This window comes from Acartia tonsa, chromosome 14 (assembly GCF_053477335.1).
Source record: "Acartia tonsa isolate MP-2025a chromosome 14, ASM5347733v1, whole genome shotgun sequence".
NCBI classification, from domain to species: Eukaryota; Metazoa; Arthropoda; class Copepoda; order Calanoida; family Acartiidae; genus Acartia; species Acartia tonsa.
In genome coordinates, this window is record NC_137273.1 from 5,635,002 (window position 1) to 5,652,011 (window position 17,010).

The following is a 17,010-nucleotide window of genomic DNA, read 5'->3' on the forward strand; positions in this document are numbered from 1 at the left end:
GAGAACCATATCTGTTCAGCAGTTACCGAGATCCTTCATTACACACATAGAGACAGACAGACATCCTGCTACTTTTATCTAATAAATTGACTGTCTATGTGTTTTTAATGTATGAATTTCTCGCTGATCTGTATTATATGTGAAAGTTTAGAGGGATATCTATGAAGATGTGCACACGCTTCCCCATATCATCACATTGCTAAAAATTTTGAAGATCGCACAATAGCATATGAACAAGAGATTGTATTGTAATGATATAGGGAAAGCAGTTTGTGCTGTTGTAATAAAACGCGTTTCCTATAATTTGATAATAAAGAATGTGGAGGAAGTGAGGTAACACCAAAGCCTCTATCAATTTATATAGAAAGCATGGTTAAACAAACAAAACATAGTAAATTCCGAGGGAGGGATGGGATGTTGGAATGTAAATTATTCAGGTCCACAAAGTTTTATAAACATGTTCTCTTATTTGTTGGCTTAACAATTTTGTAATATTGATTGATTGGTTGAATCAACAATACTTAATACTTCGCTCCTCTTTTACGTTCTAGTAACCATATATTAAACTAAAAAAATAGGACATTAATATTTAATTTCAAAGGTATTTGTTAGTATAAAAACTAATTGTGTTTTCTTTTAATTATCAGAATTCTGCTGGAAAATACCAAGTAGCCAACGAGAAGACTCAAATTGAACTCGACAAAGCCCATCAGGTGAAAAAATACTTTCAAACTTATTCGTGCGAACGGACATACCCTAATTATAGAGCGCGTGCAACAATATTTTATTTAATTTGGTCTATCTATACCTGTAAGAAATTGACAACTCATCTGCGGAAAATGCACCAACTGTCCTTTAAAAAAAGCGAAGCTACACTATAATTTACTATGTTTGTTTGTCCGCCAGTCAGAACCTAGTGAGATTTTTTTCAGCCGCTATTCATGATAGACTAATAATTTTTTTGGGATAAAATACCTCTTACCAGAAGGCATTCAGGTTTGGTCCGTTGTTCTCACGGTCGTGCTAAAAAGACATAATGTATATTTTTGGAAGATTTCGTTATTTCTTAATTTGATAATTACATTCTCTTTCCATTTCTTTAAACCACGGAACACTTTATCTATAACTCACTTTATCCGTTTGTCCATCCGTAATTTTTTTGTGCTTCGCTATCTACGGATTTTGTTATCCTTCTTACTAAATTATTGATATAAAAAAATGAAGAAGAAAAAATGTAATGATAATATTTTTTTAGGAAATTGATATTCTCCGCGAGAAGCTTGAACGTAATCAAGGAGAATCTAGACGGGTGAGTTTCTATCTATAAACCAAGGAAGGGAAGGGACATTGGAAAGTATATTATAATGGTACCCAAAGTTTAATAATCATGCTATAACAAACTTTCTTTAAATTTTGATTGGTTGGTTCAAGCTAGCAGTGACCAAACTTTTTACTAATATTTTGAATCTATAGAAGGGGCTATTCTGTTTATCATTATTGAAGATGTAACAAATGTATCTTCCATCTTAAAATTATCTATCTATCTATCTTATATTGACATCTGAGGTGAATTCTTAAAAAAACTTTTGCCTCACTAAAATCAGTTTGCCTCAATAAATTTTTAGCGAGCCTCACTGATTTTAGTGAAGCAAACTGATTTCAATGAGGCAAAAGTTTTTTAAGAATTCACCTCTGAAGAGAGCAAACATGATCGAACCAATTTGTAATGTTTTAATAAATATGTAAAATTCATTTTTTGTTTGTGAGCTAACCTCTTATATCTTTATTATGGAGTGGGGACAAAACACCTAATTTAAAAATACCTAATTTAAAAATGCCTAATTTTAAAAATGTCTAAAGTGACAAAACACCTAATTAAAAAATATCTAATTTAAAAATGTCTAATGGTAATCTTTACATCTTTATTATGGAGTGGGGACAAAACACCTAATTTAAAAATACCTAATTTAAAAATACCTAATTTAAAAATACCTAATTTTAAAAATGCCTAATGTGACAAAACACCTAATTTTAACAACGCCTAACTTTATAAATGCCTAACTAAAAATGCCGAACTTTAAAAATACCTAATTCTAAAATACCTGATTTGGCGTTTTTGATATTAGCTATTTTTAAAATTAGGTATTTTTAATTAGGCATTTTTAGTTAGGCATTTTTAAATTAGGTGTTTTGTCCCCACTCCTTTATTATATATCTATGTAGACCCAAGATGACAAAGCGAAGCTGCTCTATGAATTGGACAAACTGCAGGAGGAATTAGAAAAAGTCAACGCAGTTAAATCAATGTAAGTTTCTTTTTTTATGGGATAAAATAAGAATGGCAACACCCTAAAAAAGCGATAAAATATCTACGCTGGATCATAAATATTTAGATTTGATAATAGAGATATTGTCTCTAAATGTCCTAGGAATCAATATTCCAAAATCCAGTAAGTAGGATATCATGTCATAATAAAATATAATACAAAGTTCAAGCAACCATAATGTTTGAAATGGACATACTGCTTTTCTGATAATACCTATTTTTATTGTAATACCATAAATTTGATAAAACTCTTTTGATACCCTTATAAAGGATTTTTGTATTTATTCAATTTATCGTCCATTATCATATCTTTGTAATCATTACTTTTCGTTAAGTATAACTATAACTAATTATAACTAATTTTAACCCTGTTTATCAACAAAAGTTTTATGCTTTTCAATTTTGAAAATTTAAATTATAGAACATTCTAAATTCTATCTAGTTCTAAATGCCTGGGATACAGGGAAAGGACAATTTGTTATGAATTAATTTAAATCATTAACTTTAACTTCTCCTAATATTTTAAGCTAACAAAACAGAAAATTAAAGAATGGGAAAAACTTGATTTATTATCCTTTGCCCCATCCTTAAATCCCTGAGTAAAAGTAAAGTTTAGATGGGTTAAGGCCGGGTCGGTTTAATGCATAGACAGGGAAAGGCAATCTGAAGAAAAAAGTAAACAGGATCCTTTTCAAGTTATGTAGACCTTCAATGTCCACTATGTTTCATTAAGTAAAATTGGCCATTGTTGACCTTTTATTGACATATTATTTTTTCACGAATGACAGGATTTAAATCATTTATATCGACTTATGGCATTAAATAATAGTTATTTCTCGCATCGTATTATAAACATCTTTCCGCGGATGTACAATTGTAATAATAAAACCAGTTTTTTAGCCCCGAGGTGCCGAAGGCTTGGGCTAAATAAACTGGTTTTTATCTTATGATTGTACATTTTTATATTCGTAGAAAGCTGGATATAATACGATGCTAGACAGAACCCAGTAAAAGTGTCGGGCTGATTATGACGTAAAAAAATAATTAGCCAATGAGAGGCCACTATAAATTTTACCATTGGTCAATAATGGCCTCTCATTGGCTAATTTTTTTTTTGACGTCATAATCAGTCCGACACTATTACTGGGTTCTGCTAGACATAGTTTTTTCGTATGGATGAGAACCGGTTCTTATCCACCGGATTCGAATGAAAAGTGTTTATACAAGGCATAAATTATCGATACAGCTTTATCTTTACTGCCATCACTTTTGAATTTTATTACAAACTTATGTTGAGACAATAATTAACGATTTTTTTATGTGGAGATTTATGTAAATAATCATCTTTCTCAAAAAAATGAAATATTTTTCCTTCTTGTGAATGATTAACATAATTTTTAATTACTTATATAAATTCCATAAATCTTAGTCTACTTTATTTTTATTACATTGAGAAACCTATTTCTATTCCCTGAGTTGAGAAACAGAGGGAAAAATAGATTTAGAAAAAAGTTTTGAAGGGTAGATTTAGATAAAAGAGAGTTTTGGATTGGGAATTTCTTCAATTTTGCGAAATATTACTTTTGAACATTTTTACACAACAAAGCAATAAGCTACATGAATAGAACCATAAGCGTGCATAATGAAGGTGTAGGGGGTTTCAACACCCCCCTAAGGTTGAAATTAGGGAATCCTACATTCCCAAATCCACCCTCTCCACTATAAAAACCCTCCTGAAAAACTCTGTGTAAACTATTGAATCCTTGGATATGTAAAGTAATTTATAGTATTGACCTTGTTACAATACTTAAATAATTGCATATTCTTTATATTCAAGTATGATGATTAAGCCTGTCAGAAGCCAAATTCCTATCAAATATTCATAATCCGAAGCTTTGAATGGACACTCTTTTGAGGCAAATTGCAGGAACAACAACAATACAATAAGATGCATGGATGCGGTGAATGTCATGTTGTTCAAATTAGTACAACATGGTATGAAAAAAGACATTTTTTAGTGGCGCAGTTAAAAAAAATTACTTTATTATTAAAATTTCCAAAATTTTTCTTTTATACTAAAAATTTACATTTACAACTAGTTTTTATAATAATAATTTATATAATAATTTTTTTCTAAGTGCTATTTCTCTTGAGAGGGTGGTGGTACCGTCTCTCAAAATAGTTTTAAATCGCTCTAACCAATGAGAAGCTTCAACTGTAAAGGAGAACCATATCGATTCAGTGGTTATCAAAATCACAAACACACAGACAGACACCCTATTACTTTTATAAACGAATATTTATAATTTAGATATTAAGTTTTTTCCCTATTTCCTATCTCTTTACCCTGTAAAAAAACTGCATTGAAGATTGTTGAATAAAAAATGCACTCTTAAAGCTGTATGTTTATAGTTTATACACCCTCACAAATACTTTTACAATGTACACAAAGTTTATTTAGTATAACAACTTTTAACGTCTTATGCATATAAAAGGGTCAAGGTTTGCGAAACGTGAAAGATGTGATGTTTATCTAGAGTGGAGAAAAAAAAACAGCTTATTACTTTGATGAAATGAAAAAGTTACCTACCTTTTGTGCCAAAATGTGTACACTTTCTAAACAATACTGTGATTGGATTGTTCAGACACTGGTTCAATTAGAGGTTTAAACATCAAATGGATTCCTACCAACTGGCAACTAAGGATTCAATATACCTTTGTCATAAAGTTGTAATTAAGCATGGTAATGATTCAATTTGGGATTACAAAAAGATATTTACAGTAATGGAAATTTCGGGAATAGTCCCTTTCGTGGCAACGCCCCTTAAGGGGCGATTCGTCGTATTTTTAAAATAGCTTTTTTATAGGTTATTTTAGGTTAGGTTAGGTTATATCGGGTTAGGTGATTGCCCCACAGGGTTAGGTAATTTGCCCCGCAGGGGCTAGAAATAGGAGAAATCTACTGTGAAAAATACGAAGTCTGGCCCCTTAAGGTGCGTTGCCACGAAAGGGACTATACCCGAAATTTCAATACAAGATAGACAGTTGAAATTTCTGGTGAAGATTTCCTGTACAATGAGCATCTAGTATATATCTTACTTGGTCCGTCAGTTCGTCGGTCATGCTACAAAATAGATTATTCATGATTTTAGAATAAATTTTTCGCTTTTTTTCCATCCTTGATATTTTATTCTTCGCTTCAAATGAAAAATTAAATTTAGTTAAAGAGAGGTGTGTCTAAATACTAGGTACTTTTAATGCAAAAAAAATCTAGAGCAAATAAATGCAAAACGTGCTAAAAACATAAAATACCAAGAAAATTATGTTTTATTTTATTTTTATTTTATAATATTAATTTTTTTTACTGGGACAACTGAGACTTTTTTAGGTTATCAACAACACACTTATATTAAAAATGATTTACTTGGTAGAATAAGATTTCATGATTTTAAAAAAATAAAACCCTAGATTTTCTAGATAACCAGAGCTGGATCTTTAAATACGTAGCCTTTGCCGCTGCCGTAGTCGTAGCCTTAGCCGTCGCCACTGCCAGTTCTGCTAATAAAACATGGATTTTAAAAAGATTTTACAGCAGTGCAATGTCAGCTATCCTAGAAATATGGATCTCTAAAATCTTCTATGGCCCACCCAAAAAATGATTATTTTTATCAAAGAAATAAAATTATTAAAATATTATAGTTTAATTCAATTTTTAACATCCAACTAAACTCAAGACTGAAGAGGGTGCAATGTCCACCGAAATATATTAATAAATAGCTGGGAAATATCAAAGACTTTTTCACTCAGTGAATTTATCATAATTTAATTTGATTTAAAGATCGCTATTGGATTAGTGGCTGTACCTCTGGCAGCGGAAACGGCAACGGTTACACATTTAAAGATCCAGCTCAGAGAAAGTGTGGACATTTTACTCTAAAATATAACTCGTACCCAAAGTTTAATAAAGCCGTTTTCTCATTTATTACCTGTTTCCAAATTTTCACCCAATAATTTTAATCTAAAAAGGGGTAATGTTGTTCATATTCATTAGAGATGTAATCAAATTTATCGTTCCCTTATGATTCCTGGGTTTAGACAATTTAGTTTAGTCATCAATATATATTTGGACAGTCACCTTTTTTTCAAATAAAGGGACATACGTTTTCTTTGAATCTAATCTTGTTATATCCTAGAAATGGATGTAGATATACACTGGATATTGTGACAGGAAATGTCGTCAATTTAGGTTGCAATTTCCCATCGCTTTTATTGGTCGGGCCTTTTATTCAGTAGGAGGGGAGGGGATGGGGTTTAGAGGTGGATAGGGGAGATCATTATTTTAGCCCGCTACAGAGTTCACTTTATTATAAAAAAAATCTGGTGTAAGATCCATGTAATAATATATCCATTATCCTAGGTTGGCTAAAGAGAAGGAGGACGTGTACGCTGATCTGGACCGAAGCCGTGACAAGTACGAGAAGTTGCAGGGCAGCATGATCAGGATGGAGGAGGAGAAGGACAAGATTGAGACAGACGCTAACAGACATCTCGCCCAGGTAAAAATAGACATTAGACTATAAATGATACTGGTACCCAAAGTTTCATATACATATTTTCTATGTGTTGACATCAAAACTTTAGGAACTTTTATTGAGTCCTGATTTGTTTGTTTACACTGTCCATACTTTTCAATCATTAATTGTAATCTTCAGAAGAAGGGTTAATTTTGTTTATCTTCATTGAGGATGTAAATTAATTTATCAACAATTGTCTTATCCCTTGATATCCCTGAATTTATTGTAATTTACAATGCTTGATTTAGGTTGAAATGTTGCAAGCCAGTGTGACCAAATGTCAGAGAGAGAGGGAGAATATGCAGAGTGAGATGGATGTTCTTCTGGATAGGATTAACAAGATGTCAGATATGCTTGATAAATCTAGGGTAAGTAGATAGAGAGATAGATAGAAGGATAAATAGATGGAAATATACATAGATAGATAAAGTGAGTTAGATGTTATTCTAGATAGGATTAAGAAAATGTCAGATATGCTTGATAAATCTAGGGTGGGTTGATAAATAAATGAATAGATACTTAGACAGATAGATAGGTGAGATGGATGCCTTGATAAGATAAAAAAAGATGTCTGATATTCTAAATAGAAATAAATTTATGGTAGGTTAATGGATAGATGGATGAATGGATAGATGGATGAATGGATAGATGGATGAATGGATATATGGATGAATGGATAGATGGATAAATAGTTAGATAGATGAATGAATGGATAGTTAGATGAATAGATAGATGGATGAATGTATAGATAGATGAATACATGGATGAATAGATAGATAGACAGTTAATTTGACAGAGGGATATATGCAAAGATTCATAGATGGATAGTCAAAACGAGAAAAATATAACTAAATTATAAAACAACTTTATGTATGGATTCTTTAATTAAAATGACAACCAAATACCCAACTTTAAATTACTGAATTCATATTTTGCAGGTAAAACCAACCAATCGTGTGTCAAAATACATTCAATATAACACACTGGTATTTTGTTGATAATACATGTGATTGGTTCATTTTAGCGTCAAATTCAGAAATTTTTCAATATTAGTTAAACACATATATTTGAATTTTTCAACTTTTAGAGAGAGAAAGAAGATGCTCTTATTGAAGTAGAAGAAATCAAAGAGAAGTTGGAGAAAGAAAAGACAACTGTTAAAATCGTAAGTACAATTACATTTATTATCATCCTTATAATAAAGTAACAGGATGTCTGTTTGTCTTTCTGTTTGTCTGTCTGTCTGTGTGTACCTAAGGATCTCGCTAACCGCTGAACCGATCGGGTTCTCATTAACAGGGTAGCTTCTCATAGGTCCCGGGAAGGTTTATAACTATTTTGAGAGAGGGTACCACCACCCTCCCAAGAGAAATCGCCCCTACAAAAAAATTCCCCCCCCAAATTTTTTTTATATTTTATCAAATTCGACTCTCCCCTCCTCAAGTACCCCTAGAGGCCCCTAGCCGCTAGTATACAACAAAGTTGTAGGGTTTTTATGTATAATCACCGAAGAGATTTAGTTTTCCTTTTTAGGGAAGCTTTTCATACTACCGGGAAGGTTTTATACTTAAATTCAAGTTTTGAGGATGGCTTTACTAAGCTATTTTTTTTTAACGAAAGTAGAGCCCTTAGATGATTGAATGCAATCACAGGTTTTTCTAAGATCTACTAAAATACAAGAAGGATGTTTTTCATGAAATTACTTCAAATATAAAAATTATAGAGTTGCTAAAATTGTAATAGCATGCCTAATTTTTCTAGAAATCCCCATTTCAAAAAACAATAAAAATAATTTGTACACATTCTGTTTTAAAAAAGCCAAACAATTTATTCTAAAAATAAAGATAAAAAAAGAAAATCTCCTAAAAAATCGAGTTCTCCTTATTTATTGGTTCAACGACCACTGTAACTATTGATCCGTATATTGGTTTGCATTTTACCTTTTGAGATAATACAGATAATACATTTACTTTTGCAGCGAAGCTACTCTATGTATATTATTGGTTTTTGGTATCTAAAAGTCTTCTTATCTATGCTCTAAAACCGGCTATATTACTATTGAGTGATGATGTGTTTGAGTTCCAGCAACAATTGATGTCTAGTCAGATACGTGAAATAAGTATTTAGATTAAGGGGAAGAATGCCTCGGGTTTAAAAAAAACAGTAAATTGCTATACACAGTAAAGACTCCCTGACAAATGTCATGCAAGCAAAAGCATAACTGTCCCTAGTGGTCAGTATAATTCCTTTCCAGTTTTTGCCGATTTTAGATGGAAAAATACGCACAAAATTGTCCTTAAAAAGCAGTTTGTGAATATACGAATCTTGAGCTGTTTTTCCTAGTAAAACAGGATGTAATTATCCTTGTCTTTATATAATCTTTAAGAATACCAGGAAGGGAGGGGACATAGGGTTGCAATTTATACTGGTCACTAAAGTTTGTTTCTTATTCGTTGGCTTAATTTTTTTTTGTAATCTAGATTGGTTGATACAAACTAAACTTTTCAACCAACAATTATCTACCGAATGATTAATTTCGTTATCATCATTGGAGGTGTGCATTAATTTATCTTCCATTGTCTTATCCCTTTAGATTCCTGAAGAATACCTATTATTATAACCATATCAAAGATGAAAGAGAGCTGCTTTGGCAATTAGCTTTACATAAAACAGCATATTTTCTTATTTAGAAAAAAAAGCTCGAATTATTTAAAGTGTATATTTGTTAAGAAAAACTAGATGTAAATATTAAGCATACATATTACATCTATTAATTGTATCCTAGCTCCTCTACCCAAGTCAAAATTTAACGCAAAGAATAAGAGTAAGAATAATTCTTCGCCTATTGTCCTAATGGGAATAATTTAACTATTTTTAAGAAACTCCACGGGTTATTTATTTCCAAAGGGAACCATTTGTATGCAACCATATAATTAACCCAGGGATAGGACAATAAACGATAAATTGTTATATATCCCCAATTATGATAAACAATTCCCTGCTGTAGATTAAAATTATTGGTGGAAAACTAACCGATCATTTAAGTATCCAATATTTTGCCAACGAATGTTTGTAAAACCTTGAGTACCAGTATAATTTACTAACCAATGTCCTCTCCCTCCTTATATTTTCCAGGTGATGTTTGAATAATTATTCTAATATAAATAAAACAAAACAAATGATTTTTGTTCAAATCATATGGCTGTCTGTTCGTCCATTTGTTGGCTCAAAATGTTTGGTACTTCTGTTCTATTGTCTTATCCCTTAAGAATCTTGCATGGAAGTGCTGATTTCATTACATGAAGTAAATGCATTTTCTTGAGAAATAAAAACAAAATTAGGCTTTATTGTGACGGACAGACGGACGGTCACACCCTTATTATAGAGTAGCTGCTATCCTAATAATTGTTGCACAATACAAATGCTACAAATATATGATATTTGTTTATACAAGAGTACACAAATTATACAAATAAATTAAATATATATTCAATATTTGCTTAAATACATATCAAAACTAGGAAAACAATATCCATAAAAGCAAAGCTCAACAGAATACTTTAAAACTGACATAGTCACTTTCTGGTAATGATTATAGAGTTGCAACGCTTTTAAATTGTACCTAATTTCTACAAGAATCATAATGCTAAGTCTGAAAAGGATGAGACAATACGAAAGTACATATATTAGTTAATAGAGCTTTCTGCTACAAACGGACCTACCCTAATAGTAGAAAAACGCGTTTAAAATAAGAAAAATTATGTCAAATAGTAGAGCAACATTAAAAAATTAACAACATTTGCTTTGAAAATAGAACACACTGTTAGAAAACTTTTTGAAGAAAATATGTTTTGTGTTTAGTTTATGCATATGTTATAAATAGTATAATCAATTATTATTGCTATTCATATATATATATATGTGTGTGTGTGAGTGTGTTTATGTGTGTGTGTGTGTGTGTAAGTTGTGAATGTGTGTGTATGTGTGCATTGGTCTGTTGAGTATAGCTAGGATGTAGGTTCCTTTGAAAAAGAATAGGTGTGTTTGTAAGCAACAAAACAGAAATACTGTTTTAGATGAATTAGTAGATACAAATTTCATAATTTCTAAAATGAATAAAAATATTTTAAACTTTATAAAAGTATATTATGTGCAGATAGGCATAACAAACCTATTTAATATTTTTTTTGTATTTAGATTGCTATTTTAAATAATTAAAAAGTAGTTTAGGGATAATATTAATGCAAATTCTATAAAAATTCTTAAACAAGACTGAAAGTTAGTGCTTCCCTTTCTTTACATAGATACAAAGGCCACGACTTGAGAAACCTTAACTTCTAGGCTAGTAATTTCATAGGAAATTATTAATAACATACATATTTATCCTTATTCATTATTTCCATTATGAATATGTATACACAAAAAAATGATATAATATTCATCTAGTTATATTGTTAAACAACAATACAATATTTTTGGGTAGATTGGGGTGGGGGGCAGGGAGAGGGTTACTGCCTTGGCATTGTTATAGGATTTGACTTATTATCTTTGGTCAAAATTATCGTTATTTTAATGATAAACGTAGATAAAATAACAGCACACAAAAATCCACAAGGTTTGGACTGTTTTCTGGTTATTACATGCAACATGTGTAGATAATTATTTGGGGAAAATATAGAATACAACATTTTTTGGAAAAGATAATGATATTAAGCATTTTAAATTAATTAGATTCATTTAATATTTGTGTTTCTTTGTTTTAAGGCTAATAAATAACTTTCCTTAAACCCAAAAAACATATTCTTCAACTAAATTTAACTGCACTATACGTGATAAACAATTTTTAACATCTATAAAACATTTTTCTTAATCATAAAATATCTAGAGTTAACTTTTTAGGAAAGGTTAATTTTTACATAAGCTATTTTGTCTATATCTTCTTTTTGATATTGATTGCTCTCTAAAATTAATTAATGTAAAGCCCTGCGCTCATAACATAGGCACTAAACGGACATACTTTTCTTGCAGAGAAGCTTTGCTTTTCAAGATAATACCATAATACCAATGTGAAAGCCAATTTGAAGCTTATATTAAAGGTATTTCTAACAATACACTCTCTTTTGATATTGATATCTATTGAGAGTGTTTATTCACAACAGACATTGTTAAATAAAAATTTGTTTCTTGATGTATTATTTTCATCTATTCTTGCAAATTTTTAAATTGTTTTGGGCTGTATCTGATCAAATTTCTTTGTTTAATAATAAAAAAATCAGTGTCATGGAAAGAAAACGAAGTAGCGAGTTTCGTAGTATTTTTACAGTAGATTTTCTTCTATTTTCAGCCCCTGAGAAGCTTTAATCCTGCGGGACCTATTTCCTAACCCTGCGAGGCAATCATTAAGATTAATCTAACCTAACCTAAAATGACCTATCAAAAGCTACTGTGAAAAAACCTGCTACTTCGTTTTCTTTACATGATATAAAAATTGCGTTTCGCTAAATTAAGTTGTCTTATTATTAGGGCATTTATAGAAACATCCGGTTTCTAAGATAGTCAGTATTAAATGTACAATGCATTTGGTAGTGATGTGCCTTTACAACCGCACAAGTATCACAGTATCAAATCAATAGAACTGCAATTATTACAACAGCTAAAACTAACTTTGTTCTTTTGCTTAACTAACATCATTAAAAATATCTTTAATATTTTTAATATGATTTTTAGCGAATATGAAACTGCTTGTTGAAGTGAATGCCCTCCATTAGGAAAGTTGGGGTTCTAACTTTAATAAATAAAAAATTATAACCACCCCTCTTTCTTTCTATATCTATCTATAATCTATCTTTTATTTATCTATGAATCTCATGTATCTACCTATCTATCTTTTGTTCTACACATCTGCCCAACTGTTTCTAAATTTATCAATCTATCTCTTTGTAAAATATTCTGATCTTAAAAAAAATCTTATTTCATAACGATTCATCATTTCTATCATTATATCCATCTATCTATTTATCTATCCATCCAGCCATCTATATATTTTTCTATTCAACAACCCATCTATCTATTTATCTAATTATTCTGTCCATCAATTCATGCATCTATCTTTTAATCAATTCATCTAACTAACAATACATCCATCCATATATCCTTCCATCTATCTATCTATCTAAATTCATCTATCTATCTATATATGAAACTAGTGCACATATATTTGTAATCCTAATTCTTCTATAAAGTTATACTTTGTTAATACACCTAACCAACTATCCATCTATCTATCTTTATATCCATCATTGTAACTATCTATCTATCAATATATGAAAATATTGCACATATATTTGTGATCCTAATTCTACTATCAAATTTCAATTCACCAATATTGTGACATTTTCCCATTTACATTGAATGAGGCCCCGCTAGGGAGGTTGAGGACATTGGACCGTAAATCGTACTGGTAACCAATGTTTTATAGACACATTCGGTCCTTTGCTGGCTTCAAAACTTTGGGTACTTGTGTGACTGTGTCCAAACTTTTTTAACAATAATTTTGATTTTCAGAATAGGTAATTCGGTGATAGTAATGGTGTACATCAATTTATAGCCCATTACATTAGACCTTGAGATCCATTTGCCCTGCTTATTACCAAGGCATTCCTACACTACTATATTCAAAGTAGCACTAGAAAACAAACCCGTCACCTTTGTGTAGCAAGGAGCAGACTCAATATTTGTTTTGTAATACATTAAGATGATTAAAGTCCCTCCACAGATTATGACGTCATACGATAGAATAGCCAATGAGAGGCCAGTAAACATTGTAATTGACCAATGGTAAAATTTATACTGGCCTCTCATTGGTTATTCTAAAGTATGACGTCATAATATGTGGAGGGACTTCAGTCATCTTCTACAGAAGTCAAACAAATGTTCTTGGATTCTGAAAATCTAAATGTATCTATCTAATATGAAATAAGGATGACCATTGGTTTAAAGAAGGTTTTATACATTTTATCGTAAATGATCAATATTTGTTCTGTTAATAAATCAACATAAGACGGTAGCCATAATGTCATTATTGGAATATTGTTAAGTATAAGTTATACAAGATATTATATCCTACAACTGTTCATCAAAATGAGTAGCATTGGAAATTAACTTAAAATCCTCTTATTTCTAGTATGCATTCACTACTGCATTATCCAAAGGCTTAAACCGCATATTTTAATAATCACAAAATCTGTCTCCAATATCATTATTTCACACTCCCTCTTATCAATAGCGAAGCTTTTTTATAATTAGGGTCTGTCCGCCCATCTTATAGTCAATTTGGACATGCTAGAATTGTCCTATCGATTTTAAAATTTGTACAATGATTCCTGTAATAGTATATATGCTATTATAATATGCAGATGTGTTAATGCAGAGGTTAATGCAAACCGAATTGGGCTGACCAATGTTACTTTTTAAATAGAAATATGATGTATGTATGTCTGTGAGTACAAAAGAAATAATCTCCAGTAAAAAATAAACCCTTAAAACAGCATTTTTTTTACTTTTTCTTTCCAAATAATGAAAGCGTCTCTGAAATGTTGAAATAAATTGTTAAAATGTTTGGCTAGATTTTGGAAGACAATAAAATGTACTATTTACTATATAATAGGATAGTTATGTTTATGTTGTCTGAATCTTCAAGTTTTTAACTTTCTGGGTATTCTTGTAGCTTTTATTTTCTATGCTTTATGTAACATTTTATCCTTGTATATTTTAATCTTAGAAAAAAATATTTTGTCTTCGTTGAATATTTTGGTTGCTCTTAAAAATAAATTAAATTGAAAAATAATAAATAGGAGAGATTCTAGTTTGAACTGGAAATTGTTTATGAACTTATTTAAATTTTATTCAAGTATTTTATATTTTTGCAAAAATTAACAAAAAAGAAAATTTGGTAGTTTCTCTTCTTTAAATCCTAGCAGACTAAAACATTCCCCTACCTTTAAAATCTAGACATTGATCTTATTTATTACCAGTGACTTCGCTCCTAGTGGCCTCTAGGAGCACTTGAGGGTTCTTGGAAGATAGACAATGAGTCATCCCTCATTTTGAATACTATTTATGTTTAAAAACAAAATTTAGAAGCTTCCCACCAAATAAAAATCTAATTTGTTTAGATTTTAGTGAGATCCTTCGCTACACCCAGACAAACAGACATCCTGCTATTTTTATAAAAATACACCAAATTTAAAAAAAAATTATTTTTTTCCCCTACTTTAGATAAGCGAGGAGAAAGAGATGAACAACAAGGAGTTTGACAGATTACTGGAGAAATATGACAGGTAAACAAACGCTTTGCTAAAGTCTAACTTACATTAAATCAAATTATTTTATAATGCTATTTAGTTTTTTTTTCATGGAGGAAGTAGACATCGGACTGTAAATTACACTGATACCCTAAGTTTCATAAAACCACGAGTGTTTGCAAAATTTTATCAAATCTTGATCCATATTTATCAAGTTTGATTACTTTTAATTTATACATCTTTTTACATAATTTAGATTTTACACAGACAAGGATATGCCAATTGAACATAAAACATTAAATTTATCTTTTTATTATACTAATTGGGTAAAACTATGTTCTTGTCCTCTTTCTCCCTGGTTTTCATATCTGCACTGTTTATGTAAATGTAATCACACATAAAGCTTCATACATGTGGTATAATAGTATTTTCATAAATTTACAAATTGTTTTAAAAATCAGCCATGTGACGTCATAAAAATGAGAGTTTATCCATATCATGTTTAGGGGTTTTCTTTACCACTTCTCCTCTCATCTCCCTCTTTTTTATGACGTCATATGGCTGTTTTTTGAGATAGTTTGTAAAGTTACGTATTTTCTATAAAGCATAGTTTCACTCACTCTGATTGTCTGTATGTCTATAATTCGGATTTCTTAAAATATATTTAAAAATTGAGTGTAATTTAAGATTTGATGATCATTTTCACTCAAAAATTTCTAAAAACATTTTTTTTTCACCTTTAAAGAAAAGATTTAAAAGTCTAGCAAAATTTAACGAGTGTTTTATAGCTGTTATTTGTATGTTATTATCGAATACATATCTAGCATTGTAAAATAGTACATAATCCTTTGATGTTTTTTTAAAAACATCTTTAAGAATATAGTTTCACTGAAGAAAAAGTCTTTTCATTCATGTCACTTTTATTTAGAAATATATACATACATATCAACCCTCTAAGAGTCTTAAAACCATTAGATAAATTATTATAAATATTCAACATTTAAGCTTTTTTATTTGTTTTGAGTTCACTAAAAAGCTTTTTCACTAAACAACTTTAGAGTTTTTAAACCAAAAACACTACAAAGAAACCCTTATCCCAGGCCGAGTTTGTTACGTCCATCTCAGCACCCCCACTATGACCTGCATGTTTGTAGCACACGTAGATATAGTTGCACTGATATTGAACACGCGAGGTTAGAGCACAAAGCAGTGAGGACTGATTTCAATTTGGCCTTTACAAATTGGAAGGAATATTCTAATTGTAAAATTATTAGATGTAACAGATATTTTTTTCTAGAATATTTTCTCTATGCGACAAATACTACTTTTAACATCTATCTAATAGAATAAAAAAATGAAATTAAAATGTCTAAAAAGAGTGACACAAATTCTAAAACGAAATCTACAATCTATATGCTTTTGAAAAAAAATGACAAAGCGACTCATATTATTGAAGAGGAATTTGGTTGATTACCTATCATTGTCCAGAAACTTTAATAATGAAGTGCTTCTATTTATATAATGCATTGCTTCCATATCAAAATAACATGCAAGAAATGACAATTTCAATATTTGTTTATTGCTAAATCTTGCTTAAGTTTTGCATATTTGCTTACTGCTATTTTAGTAAATTCTATAATTTTTATTCTCAAAAACTTTTTACATAGAAGATTTTATCAAATGATAATGATAAAATATGAAAATGATTAAAATACATTAAGACAGGGGTAGGATACCTGAGGATTGATAAATCTTACATTTCCTCAAATCTTAAAATAAAATATGATGGCTTTAATTAATTATCACT

At 30.2% G+C, this 17,010-nt stretch overlaps 1 protein-coding gene across 31 annotated transcripts in view; it reads left to right on the forward strand.

Moving 5' to 3' along the window:
* brp (ELKS/RAB6-interacting/CAST family member bruchpilot) overlaps nucleotides 1-17,010 on the forward strand; it is a 144,722-nt gene that overhangs the window by 59,589 nt on the left and 68,123 nt on the right. For all 31 annotated transcript variants that reach the window (XM_080148283.1, XM_080148266.1, XM_080148271.1 and 28 more), the window contains 7 exons: nucleotides 648-713; nucleotides 1,256-1,309; nucleotides 2,224-2,306; nucleotides 6,744-6,882; nucleotides 7,149-7,268; nucleotides 7,988-8,065; nucleotides 15,178-15,239. In XM_080148283.1, the coding sequence (XP_080004409.1) occupies nucleotides 648-713; nucleotides 1,256-1,309; nucleotides 2,224-2,306; nucleotides 6,744-6,882; nucleotides 7,149-7,268; nucleotides 7,988-8,065; nucleotides 15,178-15,239 (602 nt within the window). The remainder of the gene's footprint in view (nucleotides 1-647; nucleotides 714-1,255; nucleotides 1,310-2,223; nucleotides 2,307-6,743; nucleotides 6,883-7,148; nucleotides 7,269-7,987; nucleotides 8,066-15,177; nucleotides 15,240-17,010) is intronic.